This window comes from Geotrypetes seraphini, chromosome 3 (assembly GCF_902459505.1).
Source record: "Geotrypetes seraphini chromosome 3, aGeoSer1.1, whole genome shotgun sequence".
Lineage (NCBI taxonomy): Eukaryota > Metazoa > Chordata > Amphibia > Gymnophiona > Dermophiidae > Geotrypetes > Geotrypetes seraphini.
Window position 1 is genome coordinate 218784286 of NC_047086.1, and position 15645 is coordinate 218799930.

A 15645-nucleotide genomic window follows, 5' to 3' on the forward strand; every position below is an offset into this window, starting at 1 on the left:
GCATTGGCAAGGCGATCCTGGTGGTTGTCAAGCTCCGAAACCCTAAGCCAAGCAAGACGGCGCATAGCCACAGCAATCGCAGTAGCCCTCGAGGTGAGTTCAAAGGTGTCGTAAATTGAATGTACCATAAATTTCCGAAGCTGCAATAGGCTGGAAGTGCAGTGTTGGAAAGAGGGAAGTTTACGGTCAGGCAAGTACTTCTCAAAGGAAGCCAGTTGTTGAATAAGGTGCTTCAAATAGAAGGAAAAATGAAATGCATAATTGCCTGAGCGGTTGGCAAGCATAGCATTTTGATACAAACGCTTGCCAAACTTGTCCATGGCCTTCCACTCTCTGCCAGGAGGGACAGAAGCATAGACACTAGTGCTCGCAGATTTTTTAAGGGTGGACTCAACCAACAAAGATTCATGTGGTAATTGTGGTTTATCAAAACCTGGAATGGGAATTACCTTGTATAAGGTATCCAACTTGCGAGGAGCACCCGGGATTGTTAAGGGTGTCTCTAGATTTTTATAAAAAGTCTCCCTCATAATATCATGAAGGGGCAATTTAAGGAATTCCTTTGGAGGCTGATCAAAGTCCAAAGCTTCAAGAAATGCCTTAGATTTCTTGGATTCAGCCTCCAAAGGAATTGAAAGAGAATCACACATCTCCTTTAGAAAAGAAGTAAAGGAGGAATGGTCCGGCTTAGAGGAAGGGTCCTGTAGAGAGGGGTCCTCCTCACCCAAAGAACCCTCATCCTCAGAGAGCAAGGGCTCCTCAGAATCATCCCAGAGATCAGGATCTCTTATCTGGGAACCTCGACCTCGGGAATCCGGCATCGAAGGCTCAGTGTGTCGGGTCTTACGTGCCGACTTCCCGAACCGTAAGGAGGCAGCACCGGGAGAAGTCAAAGGTTGTCGATGCCGGGACTGATCAGAGATAGGCAATGACTCAGATGTTTGAACAGCCCGATGAAGACCTCTCGGTTCCACAGCAAGTATCGGCATGGAAGCGGAAGAGGCAGAATGGACCGGTACCGACAGAGTGGAAGCCGACAATAGGGGCTGCTCCACAACCGGTACCGGTGGCTCAGACCGGACTGGGGCAGGAAGGTTCGGCGCCAACAGAGCAGGAAGGAGTTGCTGCAACTGCTCTTTAAGTTGGACTTGAAGGACATCCAAGGAAGGCACCGGTATCGCTTTCTTTTTCTGCGGTACCTGTGGTGCCGCTCGACGCCCAGAAGATGAGGAGGCCGAGGAGGATGCACTCACCTCTATAGGGGCGGAGCGTTTACAGGGACGTCTCAAGGTCGGCAGGACTGGACTCTCTGCCACAGCGACCGGAGGACGCTCCAAGGAGGAAGGCTTCTTAGCCGGCTTACCTGTCGGGTGCGACGCCGGTGCGGTGTCATACGGCATCGATGAAGTGGGCGCCGGCTGAGAAGCAGTCGACACCGGTATCGATGCCGAGGGATCAGCCATCGCAGGACCGAATAGGAGTTCTTGTTGAATTTTCCTGTTTTTTAAAGTGCGCTTTTTTAAAGTAGCACAACGGGTGCAGGTGGAAGCCCTGTGATCTGGACCCAAGCACTGAAGACACCAATTGTGCGGGTCAGTCACCGAGATGGGCCTAGCACACCGTTGGCACTTTTTAAAACCAGGCTGAGGGGGCATGAAGGTGAACACGGCCTCCGCTAAATCGAAAGCGGAGGACTCGATGGTGACACCAGGCCCTGCCGAGGCGAACCCGAGAAAAACAAAAGAAAAGTTTTCTGCTTTGTTTTTTTTTTTAAAAAAAAAAAGACAAATAAGAGAAAAAAAAAAAAAAAAGTTTTCTGTAGAAAAATACGCGAGTGGGAAGGCAAGGAAAAAATTTCAACAGCCGTTGAAAAACACGCGTCTTCTTAGCTCCACGGAAACTAAGAAACTGGGGACCGCGTGCCTCCGTCGGGCGGGAAGGCACATGCGCGGTGCGGCCTACTGGAACTTTCTAAGTTCTTAGAGTGCAATCACTCTAAAATTGTCCGTACCGGGGCTCCGTCGGTGCCATCGCCCATCAGTTAAGAATATAGAAACATAGAAGATGACGGCAGAAAAGGGCTACAGCCCATCAAGTCTGCCCACTCTGCTTTCCCACCCCCAGTCTATGCCCTAATGACCCAATTTTCTTATCTTGACCCTCGTAGGGATCCCACATGGGTATCCCATTTATTCTTAAAGTCTGGCACGCTGTCTGCCTCGATCACATGCACTGGAAGCTTGTTCCAATGATCAACCACTCTCTATGTGAAGAAATACTTTCTGGTGTCGCCATGAAATTTTCCACCCCTGAGTTTGAGTGGGTGCCCTCTTGTGGCCGAGGGTCCCTTGAGAAAGAAAATATCATCCTCCACTTCGACACATCCCGTGAGGTACTTAAATGTCTCGATCATGTCTCCCCTCTCCCTACGTTCCTCGAGAGTGTAGAGCTGCAATTTGTTCAGTATCTCTTCATGCTGCCTGCTTGTCCTGGGATAAACATCCTTACAAAATTTCAGCCTACGCTCCCCAATATCTGATCAAAGGTTTTAGCCCCTTCTATAATCATTCCCCTTTTTACCTGCTGAGTCTCTGCTACTTTTGCCTTGTCTCGAGTTTTGGGGAAAATGGGTCTGCGTCTGGAGGCTGTGTGAAGCTGCTATACAGAAAAATAAATTTACAAGACAAAAATTGCATGGGGAAATTTACATGAAATCTGAAGTACAGAGCTCTGATATGAAAGAGAAACTGGCTTCTTCCCCACACTCAAATAAGGCCACAGAATTGTCTACTGTATCAGCATAACACAAAATTTAGTTGGGGGGAGGCAATTATACCAGGTATGGACAACCTTGATCTTCAAGGACCGCATTCAGTCAGGTTTTCAGGATTCCCCCAATGAATATACAGTACATCAGATTATTTGATCTCCTGCACATTCATTGAGAAATCCTGAAAACTGGACCGAGTTGCAGCCCTTGAGATCCAAAGTTACCCACCCCTGAACTATACCTTCTTTGTCCTGCTAGACCAGGCCAGATGCATGGGTTTAGGCCAGCATGCCAGCAGATAGACAGAATAAGACTCTTCCAATTACATCACCAGTATAAGGGGCAATGCAGCCCTGGTACTGGCCAGTATTCTGTTTCTAGCAGACAGAAGTTAGAATTGGTACAGTAGTATAGTTAGTTGCCTCCCTGGAATGTAGATTGATCCATGGCCTACAAGCCTTTACCATGATCAAGCTAGTAGATCTGTATTCAGCTTCCAGAGGTAGCCTACAGGTATCTGTTTAGTAAACTGGGCCCTGGCAGCATCTCTCCCTTTGAAGACTTGTGGGGATGGTGAGTTGGGATAATGAAGGCACTAGGGCAGGGGTGTTAAAGTCCCTCCTTGAGGACCACAATCCAGTCAGGTTTTCAGGATTTCCCCAATGAATATGCATGAGATTTATTAGTATACATTCAAAGCAGTGCATTGGGGAAATCCTGAAAATCCAACTGGATTGCGGCCCTTGAGGAGGGACTTTGACACTCCTGCACTAGAGTCTCTTAACTTCTCTCCATTGTGTGTGTAGGTGTGTGGGGGGGGGAGAGGAGGCACGGCACTTCCGACAGCAAGTGAAGTGGTAAGTACTGCATCGGAGGACAGTGTCTCATGCCCGACTGAGTTGGTGGTAAGGTCTGTGTAAGCTAGATCATAAGTAGAATGACCAGCTCCTTCTGACCCTTGTGTGATAGATAGCAATGGTGAAAGGCAAGTGTTGATGGCTTTTAAAAGCTCACAGGATGGTGCTGAATCTGGGTTATGTCATGCCTCTCATTTCAGCCTCGAATCGCACACTGGTTAACAATGACATCTGTGTTTTTAGACTACATGTCTCTCATAGGTCCCAGTTTGTTTTCATGCTCCACCTCCCATCACCCTGGGATGAGCTCCATCATTTCAGTCGGTACCAAAGCTTTTAGTGAGTCCTAGAGTACAAACATAAGAGAGAAGTGGGGAAAACTCCCCAAAACTACAAAGTCTGTTCTAAATACAAATATTAAAATGCTTTTAAAGCCACAAACTAAATGAAAAACAAGGTGGTAAAAAATAGAACCACCTACCTGTGTGCCCATCTGCAGCACCAATAGTTCTGCTACTTATATGAGTGAATTAGTCTTCATTCTTGACCCTACCAGTCAGGCTTTAGAAACACATCTAATCTAAGCTAAGATATATCAGACAGGGCATGTGTCAAGTCTTGAACCTTGGGACGTGAAAAAGCAGTCCCCAGTTCCTAGGGTTGGACAGCTGCTGCCGATACAGAGGACCCAAAAGTTGCCATATCCACCCTGTAAAGTTTAGTGATTGTGAAGATTAGACCAAGTAGCCACCCTGCAAATCTATGAAGGTGAGATTGCTCTACACTCTGCGAATGGAGTGCACCTTCAATGCCATTGCTGACTGTTTTCCACTCCCAATGAAAGCAGAAGCTATGGCCATCCTGAGCCACCTGGATATAGTTGCTTTATACACTAGACTCCCCCTACATGCCGCATTTATAAGCACGAAGAAGTAATCAGACAGCCAGAACTTGTTTATCTCCAAGTAACACAAATCAAATTCATTGCACATCCAGAACTTTCAACACACAGTTTTCTTCACTTCCGTCAGTGTGAAAGCTGGAGTTATACCTCCTAGTTCACATGAAAACTGAACATGACTTTTAGTAGGAAGGAAGAGAAAATTTGAATCAAGATTCTAGTCTCCGAGATGCAAAGAAAGGGTTCCCTGCAGGACAGAGCCAACATCAAGTCATTAAAAAAAACCTGTCTTAACTGTCAGACCAATCAAGACATGGATGCCGCCTCCAAAGGCTCATACAGGGCTTTTGCAAGTGCCAGCAGGACCAGATTAAGGTTGTAAGATAGAAAAGGCCGTCGTACTGAAGGGTGAAGACTTAAGGCTCCCTTCAAAAATCTGGATGGGATGCCAATGTGCACTTGAACTGTGCTCTGAAGCAGCAAAGTTTGGCTACCTGTACATTGAAAGAGCCAACTGCCAGGCCCTTCTTCAGACCTTCATGCAGAAGTCGAGCATCACCAAAACTAGTGTGGTCACCGGGTCCAAGCAATGTTCTTCACATCAGGTTCTAAAAAAAACACTTCGACATTCATGTAGGCCATTAACGTGGATTGCTTCTTAGCCCTCAGGAGTATGGTGACAATTTCAGGTCAACAGCCTCTATGCTATTAATGGTTTTTGCACTCAAAAAGCCATGCCGTAAGACCAAGCGCTCCGGATCCTCCAGGGTGACAGGACCCTGCAAGAGAATATTCAGATAAAAAGGACACCCGAGAGTCTTATCCCTCTGCAGACATACTAAGTCTGCATACAACAGCTGCCTCGGTCAATTATGGAGCTACCAGAACACTCAACCTGGGTGCGTTCTGACTCACCGAAACACTCTGCCTATCATTGACCACAGGGGAAACGTATACTGGAGCTCCGCCACTTCTGGGCTCATACCTTCGACTGAAGAAATGAGCCACCTTTTTGTTGGATGCTAAGGCCATGAGGTTGAAAGTTGATGTCCCCCAACTTCTGATTATGAAACCAAAAGCCCTGAGAGAGAGACCACTCCCCAGGATCCAAGGTCTGCTGATTAGGAAGTCTGCCTGCACATTTTCCACTCTGGCTATGTGAGCCACTGAGATGAGATGGGCTTCCCCCCACTAGAGGAGCAGGCAAACTTCCAAGCTCAGCAATGCACTCCTGGTGCCTCCTTGCCTGTTGACACAGGCTAATGCAGTTGCGTTGTCTGAGAAGACTCCAACTGCCCTTCCCTCTAGAATGCTGCTCAGGGCTTGCAGAGCTAACTATAGCGTTCTCAGCTCCAAGTGACTGATCAACCACTTCCTCTGAGATGGGGACCAACGCTCTTGTAGTGGGCATCTCTTGCAATGAGCTCCCCAGCCAAATAGGCTGGCATCTATGATCAGGACTGTCCACTGAGATGCACAGCGGCATTCCTCTGTTCAAGAACTGTGGCTCCAACCACTAGTCCAGGCTGGTCCATACCTTGCCTTATCACAGCAGCGGGAGGTCCAGGGTATCTACTTGCAGAGACCATCTTGAGAGAAGCGATTCCTGAAGTGGGCACAAAGTGTGCTCTTGCCTAGGGAACCACATCTACTATGGCTACCATGGATGCCAGTAGTTGAAAATACTGCCAAAGCAGTGGGGGCCTGCAGGCCACAAATCTCCCAAATTTGCCTCAAGAGCTTCATTTTGCTTGTTTCCGGGAGGAAGACCTTGTTCTATGATGTCTTGAAATGGATTCCCAAGTATTCCAGGGATTGAATGGGGATCAAACGACTCTTCCTGAAGTTGACTACCCAGCCCAATGTCTGTAGTGACCTGGACCACTTACTCTATTGCTGTCGCTTCCTCGTTCAAGAGTGCTCTTATGAGCCAATCGTTCAGGTAAGAATGCACCAGAATTCCCACCTTGCAGAAGTGGGTTGCCACAACCACCATCACCTTGGTAACAATTCATGGAGCTGTTGCTAAGGCAAATGGAGAAGTAGAGAATTGAAAATGCTTGTCCAGAATATGGAACCTCAAGAACTTTCTGTGAGTCGGAAAGATGGGAACATGCAAGTATGCATCTGAGATCCAGAGAGGCAACGTATTCTCCTGGCACAATGATCGACCGCACCATTTCCATATGAAGTGGGGAATTTTGAGGGTTGCATTAACTGACTTTAGATCCAGAATCTGTCTCGTGTTTTTCGAGTCTTTTGGGCACGATGAAGTATCTGCCCAAGTCCCATTCCTCCTTGTAGTACAGGCTCTATAGATCTTTGAACTAATCGCCCACACCCAGGCCACCTTTTTGGCTTCCCTGCCGGAGGTCCGGAAGGGGCCAGTAGAATTCTAGCTTGTACCTCTTCCAAATGACTTCCAGCACCCACTGATCTGAAGAGATCTGGGTCCAAGCCTAACATTACTCTATACCAGCCTGCCCCCAACCTCAGGTGAACAGTTTTCCTGGTGACATTGCTGTTTCTTGGAAGCCGCAGAAGAACAGGAAGTGTTCCCTCTAAGGTGAGCGCATGAGCGATCACTCACTATTTTCAGTGGCGTCGCTCATATGCTTTCCCCTGTCGCTCACTCGAGGGCGGGCAGAGGTGAGAGGAAGCGGCCTGTAGTTTAAAGTTAAAAGATGCAGCGGCGGCTCCTCTCAAGATCCTCGACTGCATCGGACTTCCCGACGCAGGTGGGGATTCGTGAGAAGAGCCGCTGCCACGTCTTCAGTGTCCTCCAAACGGGGGGGGGGGGGGGGGTCCGCCCCGGCTGTGCACCCACCCTAAGGCTGCAGTCGGAGAGGAAGTTCGGGCCAGCCAATCGCTGCCTGGCTGGGCGGAACTTCCTCTCCGACGGCAGAATTGACGTCGGGGGAAGCTGGTCGGCCCGGTGTGAAGCAGAGAGAGCTTCGGGAGAGTCGCGGCGGTGGCTTTGGGGCCTGTTTCCCCCGATGATGTCAGCAGTGGCTTTGTGGAGGGTAGGGAGAAAGAAAGGGGGCAGGCAGAGAGACAGAAGGGAAACAGAAAAAAGAAAGGGGGCATCAAGAGGGAAAAAAAAGGAAGAAAGGGCAAGGAGAGAGGAAGAAAAAGTTAGGGGAGGGAATGAGGTCTGGAGGAGAGGAAGCATACAGGCTGAAAGAAGGGAAGAAAGATTGGATGCACAGTCAGAAGATGAAAGTGCAACCAGAGACTCATGAAAATCACCAGACAAGGTAGGAAAAATGATTTTATTTTAAATTTAGTGATCAAAATGTGTCTGAATTTATATATGCTGTCTATATTTTGCACTATGGCCCCCTTTTACTAAATCGCAAGTGTTTTTTAGCGCAGGGAGCCTATGAGCTTCGAGAGCAGCGCTGGGCATTTAGCGCAGTTCCCTGCGCTAAAAACTGCTATTGTGGTTTAATAAAAAGGATTGGGGGTATATTTGTCTATTTTTGTATTTTTGTTACTGAGGTGACAATGCATAGAGTCATCTGCCTTGACCTCTTTGAAAAAAACCCAGAAAAGGAATGATAATTAACATTTTCTCAGCGTATAGTGTGCTTTGTGTTTTTTAATTTTATTGTTGGTAGATCATTTTGACTTGGTCATTTTAAAGTAGCTTGCAAGCCCAAAAAGTTTGGGCACCTCTGAGCTAGAGCGTTGAAGCTGTGTATTTCTATTTTATCCCCCCTTTTACAAAACTGTGGAGCGTTTTTTAGCACCAGCCGTGGTGGTAGCAGCTCTGATGCTCAGAATTCTATGAGCGTCAGGGTTGTTACCACTGTGGCTAAAATCCACACTACAGTTTTGTAAAAGGGTGAGGGGTTAGTTTGCGATGACATATTCCATACTAGGCGAAGGTGTTTTCTGTGTTCTGTGTGTTCGAAAGACATGGTTTTCTGTTAGGATTGAAGGTGTAGGATTGATCTGTGCTGGTCTGGCTTGTTTAGTTTTACAATGGGTGTAATGATGTACTGCTCACTGCAATATGTAAGATGCTGCCTTTTCCTAGGTACTCATGTGCGACGTGTGGTTTGTTACTAAAAATCATGTTTTTCTTACAGATGGGGGGGGGGGGGTGTCAAAAAATGATGGGCCCCGGGTGTTACATATGCTAGGTACGCCACTGTATGTAAAGATACCAGAAAGCTGGCGTAGCAAAAACTTCAAGTAAATTGTTATTCTTCTAAGCTTTGAGTATTTAACCCTCCCACAATCTCATGGGCACTCGTTTCAAGTTTATTGAGATTTTGATTTAAATGCAATATCAAATATTTTCAATACGTATAACAAAAATAAATTTGGGGAAATAAATAAAACCATTTGAACAATAAACATACAAACATATCCACAGATGATTAAAATTACATAAGGAGTATAAGGATAAACTGCATTTGTTTAAAAATGCGTCCTCCGCGCCTGCTCATAAATTTGTGGAGTATGTAACTTGTCGCTCATGCATATTTTTTTTTGCACACACCTCATCAATCCTTAGAGGGAACACTGAACAGGATCTGTACCATTGGGGACGCCTGGTGTTCCCAAACCTTTGTCTCTGGCTCTGGAATGTCCTCTGATTGGAGAGCATTCCTGAATACTGGCAAAACCAGCAGAGCCATGAAAATTTACCCTACCGGATCTCCTGGTATTCTGGAGTCTGCTATCTGGTTGGGATTTCGCCTTACAATCCACCACATAAGCCATAAGATCATACAGGCCCTTGCAAAAGAACAACTGTCCTTGAAAAGCGAGTTTGCTAAGGGTTGCTTTGGAGGCCCAATCTTCCAACCACTGCCTAATCCAGAGCATTCTGCGGACGGAAATGGCATAAGCTGAGACTTTGTTCAGGATCCTGAAAAGGTCAGAGAGCATCTGCAACATAGTCAACCCCCTCCAAGAGGAATTGGGGGCTAGTGCTGCTGTCCGACTTAGCTGAGAGTGACATGCCTGGGCAATATAAGATGCTGCCACTTTCAGTTTGAGCGTAGCAGCCTCAAATTGTCTTTTAAGGACAAAATCTATACTGCAGTCCTGTGCATCCTCGAGGTCTATACCCCCTTCACTACAGAGTGAAGTTTGCTTCATAACCTGTGCCACCAACAAATCCACTTTAGGTGTAGCAAACCATTGCTGAAACTCAGCATCCATCAGGTAAAGCTTAGCCATGGATTTAGCTATCCTCCAATGGTCACTTGAGAATACTCCAGTGATCTGTTAACATTTTAGTTGGTGGTCAAAATAAAAACAACCTGCACTATGTACATGATACAGTATGTCTTCTTTACTGCATTGTATCTACTGAGAAAAGTCAAAGCTGAAAGTCATAACATGGGTTTAGAACTGAACATAAACGTGGAAAATGATGAAGATTTTGAGCTTGAAGGTAAAAGAATAGAAGTTGTAAAGGATTTCAGGATTTCAATCTCTTGGGCTCTTTTGTAAATAAAGATGCAACTAGCAGGGAAGAAACACTCTGCAGAATAGCACTTGGTTGCTCTTCGATGAAGGCTCCTGACAAAGTATTCAAAGGCAAGGAAATAACATTCCAAACAAAGATCAGACTTGTCCACACACATTTTCTCAGTGGTCAATTATGGATGCAAAAGCTGGACACTACGGAAACAATGAGCAAACAATGGAAATAGTCCTCCTCATCAACAAACTAGCATATCAACAGGACTTCTACATATAATTGTCATCAATATATGTAAATCAGGGCTGTCCAAGTCCAGTCCTCGAGATCTACTGGCAGGCCAGGTTTTCTGGATATCCACAATGAACATGCATGAGAGAGATTTACATACCAAGAAGGCAGTGCAGGCAAATCTCTCTCATGCATATTCATTGTGGATATCCAGAAAACCTGGCCTGCCAGTAGATCTCGAGGACCGGACTTGGGCAGCCCTGATGTAAATCAATATGCTACTAAGCTCTCAGACACCTGCGCTGATTGATCAAAGAGTTTTAAATCAGCTTTAGCAGGAATGTGGTATCTTTCATTGAGCTTTTTTTCAATATTATAAAGTGCTAAATGCTTTTTGCAAAAAAAATACATGGCCATAAAGAGCTACCTTCAAATAGCAGTTGTACCGGCAACAAAGATGAAACAAAAGATAAGTGCTGGTCACTGTGACTTTAGTTTTTGCACTAAGCATTAGGCACTTTATATATGTTTTTTTGCACAAAGCATTTAGCACTTTTATAATATTGAAAAAAAAAAAAAAAAAGCAGCATGCAAAAAGCTCAATGAAAGATACCGCATTCCCCTACGGAAACAGCAGTGGAAAACCAGAAGGACTAAGAAATCGATTCTAGAAGAGATCAAACCGTCTATGTCACTAGAAGCCCAAATAATGAAATTACGATTGTCTCATTTTTGTCATACTGAAGAAGGGTAAGTTCATTGGAGAAGGACATCATGTTTTTTGGAAGAGCGAAGGAACCAGGTGAAGGAGACTTGCAATCAGATGGCTGGGCACAATGAATACAACCATAGGGATGATGCTGGAGAACCTTACCAGACTAGCACAAAACCAATTTCTTTTTAGATTTTAGACTACAAAACCTTCAAGAAAGAAACTAAAACCCTACTCTTCAAAAAATACATAAAACCTATTTAATACGACCAGTTCCTTCCCAAACTCCACCTACCACAATCTCTACCCCTTTCAAATCTAAAATGTTTCCAATTACCCAATATGTATCACCTCAAGTCCCGACAATTCCTATATAATTCCTATGACAATTCTTATATAAAGTTACAATTCTTGTAACCTCCTGGTAAATCTTATGTAATCCGCCTTGAACCGCAAGGTAATGGCAGAATAGAAACACGTAATGTAATGTAATTCATCAAGTTGCTAGGACTCGGGCATGAGTCGATGGCACCTAAAGAAGAAGAATCTCTGGAAAAGGAATTCTGGCAGGGAAAGCAGGCATTCTGTTCCTTGGTGCTGCCTGTGAGCAAGCACTGAGCCGTGGATGAGGCAGCTGCAACTTTAATTCCTGAAGCGTCTCCGCAATCAAACCTTGTGGGCCAGAGGATTTCAATAGCCTTTGCACCGTCGTATCATCTCAGAGATGAGATGCTGAATCTCCCAATATTAAGGACCCCCGAATGAGAAATTAAAGATATGGACTCTAAATCTTCATCCTTAGTCCACCAGAGCTTGGTTTCCTGAGACATCAGCATGGCTCCTTGAAGTGGACCCTGCGCCTTTAGCTAAAATCCTGGTGCTGTCTCCACCCTGCAGGGTTAGGTCAGCTTTTAAAACCTAAAAAAATAAAAAAGGACTTCATACAACATGTGTATGAATTCAGGAGCAAACTACAGCACAGGTGGCCCAGAAGATCCTGGAAGGGTCTCCTACGATGGCTTCTGGTGTTTGTCCACTGGCACACAGCTGTGCTTCCCTGAGAACACCAAGTCCGCTTTCTCTAGCTTCTGCTGGAATTTTTGGCCCAAAAAATGCTCCAACTGAGCAGAAGAGGAGGCGAAGTCCAAAGCTCCCATCTCCCCACTTCATGTGCCAAGTGGCACTTGGAAAGATGACCCCCCCCTTGAGATAGGCATCCGCTGCAAATCTGTCATGAATCCAAAGTATCTCCACCCGAGGAGTCCATCTATACTGTTTTTTCTGTCAAAATTAAGGGGGTATTGAGGCAGATGGAGACTTTAAAATAAAAATGGAAAATCAAAGATAACCACCGCAATAGAGATTCTGGCTTCTAAATCATGGAGAAAAATGCAAACTCAAAAAAAAGGTAGGGAAGGGGTTTTAGGAGGCAAGGAACCTGAGCCCTAACCTCAAACCTTTCAGAAATTATTTTTAAGGAACCCCCCTCCCGATTTTTCCCATAGGCTGCAATAGCTTTACTTACAGTGCCATGCTGCTGTGCTGGAGCCGCATCGGAAAGCCTCAGATTTGGTCCCGACCCTGGATAAACGACCCACTCAGTCTGTACTCAAGCCCACTGTAGACAGAACCTGGGGCAAGATTGCTCCCAAGGCAATGACTCTGAGCTCTGAAAACTACTGATGCCTTGCACAATTTCTGTGTAGCCAGTCTGCATGTGCCTGTGGACTACAGATCTCAGCTCTGAGAGTATTATCTTCTCACAGCCAAAGATGCTCCGGGGTGACCAGGATCCTCTGCAGCACTGAAAGCCTCCAAAATGATAATAAAAAAACATGAAAATGATAAAAGATTGAATTCAAGCAGAACAGACAGGCTCTCTACTCCTCACTTATAGATAGTAAGGTGAGGTAGAAGAGGTAGAACTCATCCCAAAGTGAAGAGAGATGGAGCATGAAAATAAACAGTGGGCTCTCTACAACCCTTGCAACTAATGGGAATAACCTGATGTCAACACTACCAGGAGAAACCAAAAAAACATTGATCAACACTACCAGTCTTGGTGCACAAGGGCCCAATAGTGTAATAAGCACAATGCAGGGCAGATCAGTCCCCCTACAAATATCCTACAGGGTATGTGGATGTCATTGCACTCTCATTAAGTGTTACAGGCTAGGCTTGTTTTCCTACCACCTGATGCCAGATTTTGGATACATACAATCCAACAAAAGGCAAGGGAGACGTCTTTTTCAACCAATGACTGAGTCTTTATTTAATGACAGAGACATTGCTAAAAAAAAAAAAAAAAAAAAGTTGTCCCAACAAGGATCCTAGTTTCAGTATAATTGAAACGCCTTCCTCAGGGGACACTCTTGTTGAGCGCTCTGAAAACACTGAGGAGTAATATCTCGTGTGGAAGCCGAGAAGAATGTTCTGTGCAATAGGACTGGCCCAACAGGATAAAGAAGGTAAAATTTGACCTTACCTTTCATTCCCTTTTCTTTATACCCAATACACAAAGTCCAGGACTCTCTCAGGAAGAATGCAGCTGTTGGTGGAGCTCCCCTCAATACTAGCACATAAAATTGAGTATGTGCAACTCAAACTTATTCCTACAGAGGAATTGGTAATGAGTCCCTTCAAGCTGTGATGGGTTTCATTTGTAGTTTCAATATTGGTCAGTGTGTATATTAACTTTGTCAATAGCATTAAAATTAAGTCCCAGGGCTGCTCTACCCCTTATGGGAAAATTAGGTTCTTACCTGCTAATTTTCTCTCTTTTAGTCTCTCCAGACTAGCACAGCAACTGATGGGTAATAGCAAACCTTAACCAGCAGGTGGAAACTGAGTCACAAACTTTTGGCTGTAGTATAAGTGGGATGTGCAGTCCCAAGTACAATCAGTCTGATGAATAGCCAAGCAGAACTAATAAAACACTCCCAGGAGAACAGGAACAGAGAAATACTGTTGGATATTGAATAGAATAAGAACCTTAAAAAAAAAAAAAAATCCCCACAGCTCACCTGCCATGCCAGACAAACCAAATGCTGCTGTTCTCTCTCTTTACTGTTTGTTTGTTTTTTTGTATTCATGTTTTATCAATCTCCCCAATTCTCCGAACAAAACACCCACAGATAAACTCACTGTTCACGTATAAATCCGAACAAGAAAACGACAGGGAGGGGGTCTGTACTGGTATGGAGAGACTAAAAGGAGAAATTAAGTTCTTACCTGCTAATTTTCTCTCTTTTAGACTCTCCAGACCGGTACACTTCACTGATAGGTAATAGCTCACCATGACCAGCAGGTGGAGACAGTCAACTTTGGCTGTAAAATACTAATAGCTGGACTTTCATCTAGTTCAGGGGTGTCAAAGTCCCTCCTCGAGGGCAACAATCCAGTCGGGTTTTCAGGATTTCCGCAATGAATATGCATGAGATCTATTTGCATGCACTGCTTTCATTGTATGCTAATAGATCTCATGCATATTCATTGGGGAAATCCTGAAAACCCCGACTGGATTGCGTCCCTCAAGGAGGTACTTTGACACCTTTGTTCTAGTCTAACCAGTCTGCCAAATAGCCAAGCAAAACTAAGAAGTGCTAATTATAACAGTAACAATATTCCTAACAAGAGTAACAACTAACAAAGCAATACTGTTGGAAATTGCATAGAAACCCCTTCAGCAAAACGTCCCCACAGCTCGCCAGCTGAGCCAAAGCCACTGGTTTTTTTTCTCCCTGACCCTATAAAAATACTAGAACCCGCAGAAAAAAAACAAAACACACTCTTCACGCGAATCCCGTAAGAACAGACAGACAGGGTGGGGGGACTGTACCAGTCTGCAGAGTCTAAAAGAAAGAAAATTAGCAGGTAAGAACTTAATTTCTCCTTTTTTAGCATCTCTCCACAGTGGTACAGTTCACTGATGGGACGATCCAAAGCAGTACCCAGCATGGGTGGGACCCCCGGAGGGCTGCCACCAGAACACGCTCACCGAACACTGCATCCAACGCACCTGGACATCCACACATTAGCATCATACAAATGAATGCAGAGAAGAACAAACCGCAGCCTTACAGATATCCACTAGAACAGGGATCTCAAAGCCCCTCCTTGAGGGCCGCAATCCAATCGAGTTTTCAGGATTTCCCCAATGAATATGCATTGAAAGCAGTGCATGCACATAGATCTCATGCATATTCATTAGGGAAATCCTGAAAACCTGACTGGATTGAGTCCCTCAAGGAGGGACTTTGAGACCCCTGCACTAGAGGCAACAGAGAAGACTCAGCCCAAGAAGCTGCCTGACCCCGAGTGGAAATCCGGAACAGGCTTCTTCTGAAGAAGATAGGCGGAAGCGATAGTCTCTTTGATCCAGCACACAATGGTAGCCTTGGAAGTGCTGTCCAAGGGCCCGCTAAGCGGACAAAAAGATGATCTGACTTCTGGAACTTCCAAGTCCACTGAACATAAGAGAGAATAACCCCACAGACATTCAACTTATGCAACTGCCTCTCCCGGCTAATCAAGACCGGAAGGACCACGGACTGGTTGACTGAGATGAGTCTCTGCCACACCATGAACAGAGCAGCCTCCTGTGCCTCCAGACGATTCCAGGTTCCTCCTTGACAACTGACTTAAGCCACCGCCATGGCATTGTTCAAGAGAACCCAAAAGCCTGCCCATCAACAACGTCTGAAATGCTAGGAACATTGATCAACCAAGATG

At 45.4% G+C, this 15645-nt stretch overlaps 1 protein-coding gene across 6 annotated transcripts in view; it reads right to left on the reverse strand.

The window, feature by feature from the left end:
• Window positions 1-15645, reverse strand: part of TROAP (trophinin associated protein) — a 142222-nt gene that overhangs the window by 49525 nt on the left and 77052 nt on the right. For 5 of the 6 annotated variants that reach the window (XM_033937858.1, XM_033937856.1, XM_033937855.1 and 2 more), the window contains exon 12: window positions 2581-2658. In XM_033937858.1, the coding sequence (XP_033793749.1) occupies window positions 2581-2658 (78 nt within the window). The remainder of the gene's footprint in view (window positions 1-2580; window positions 2659-15645) is intronic. The other variant, XM_033937857.1, reaches the window with a different exon arrangement.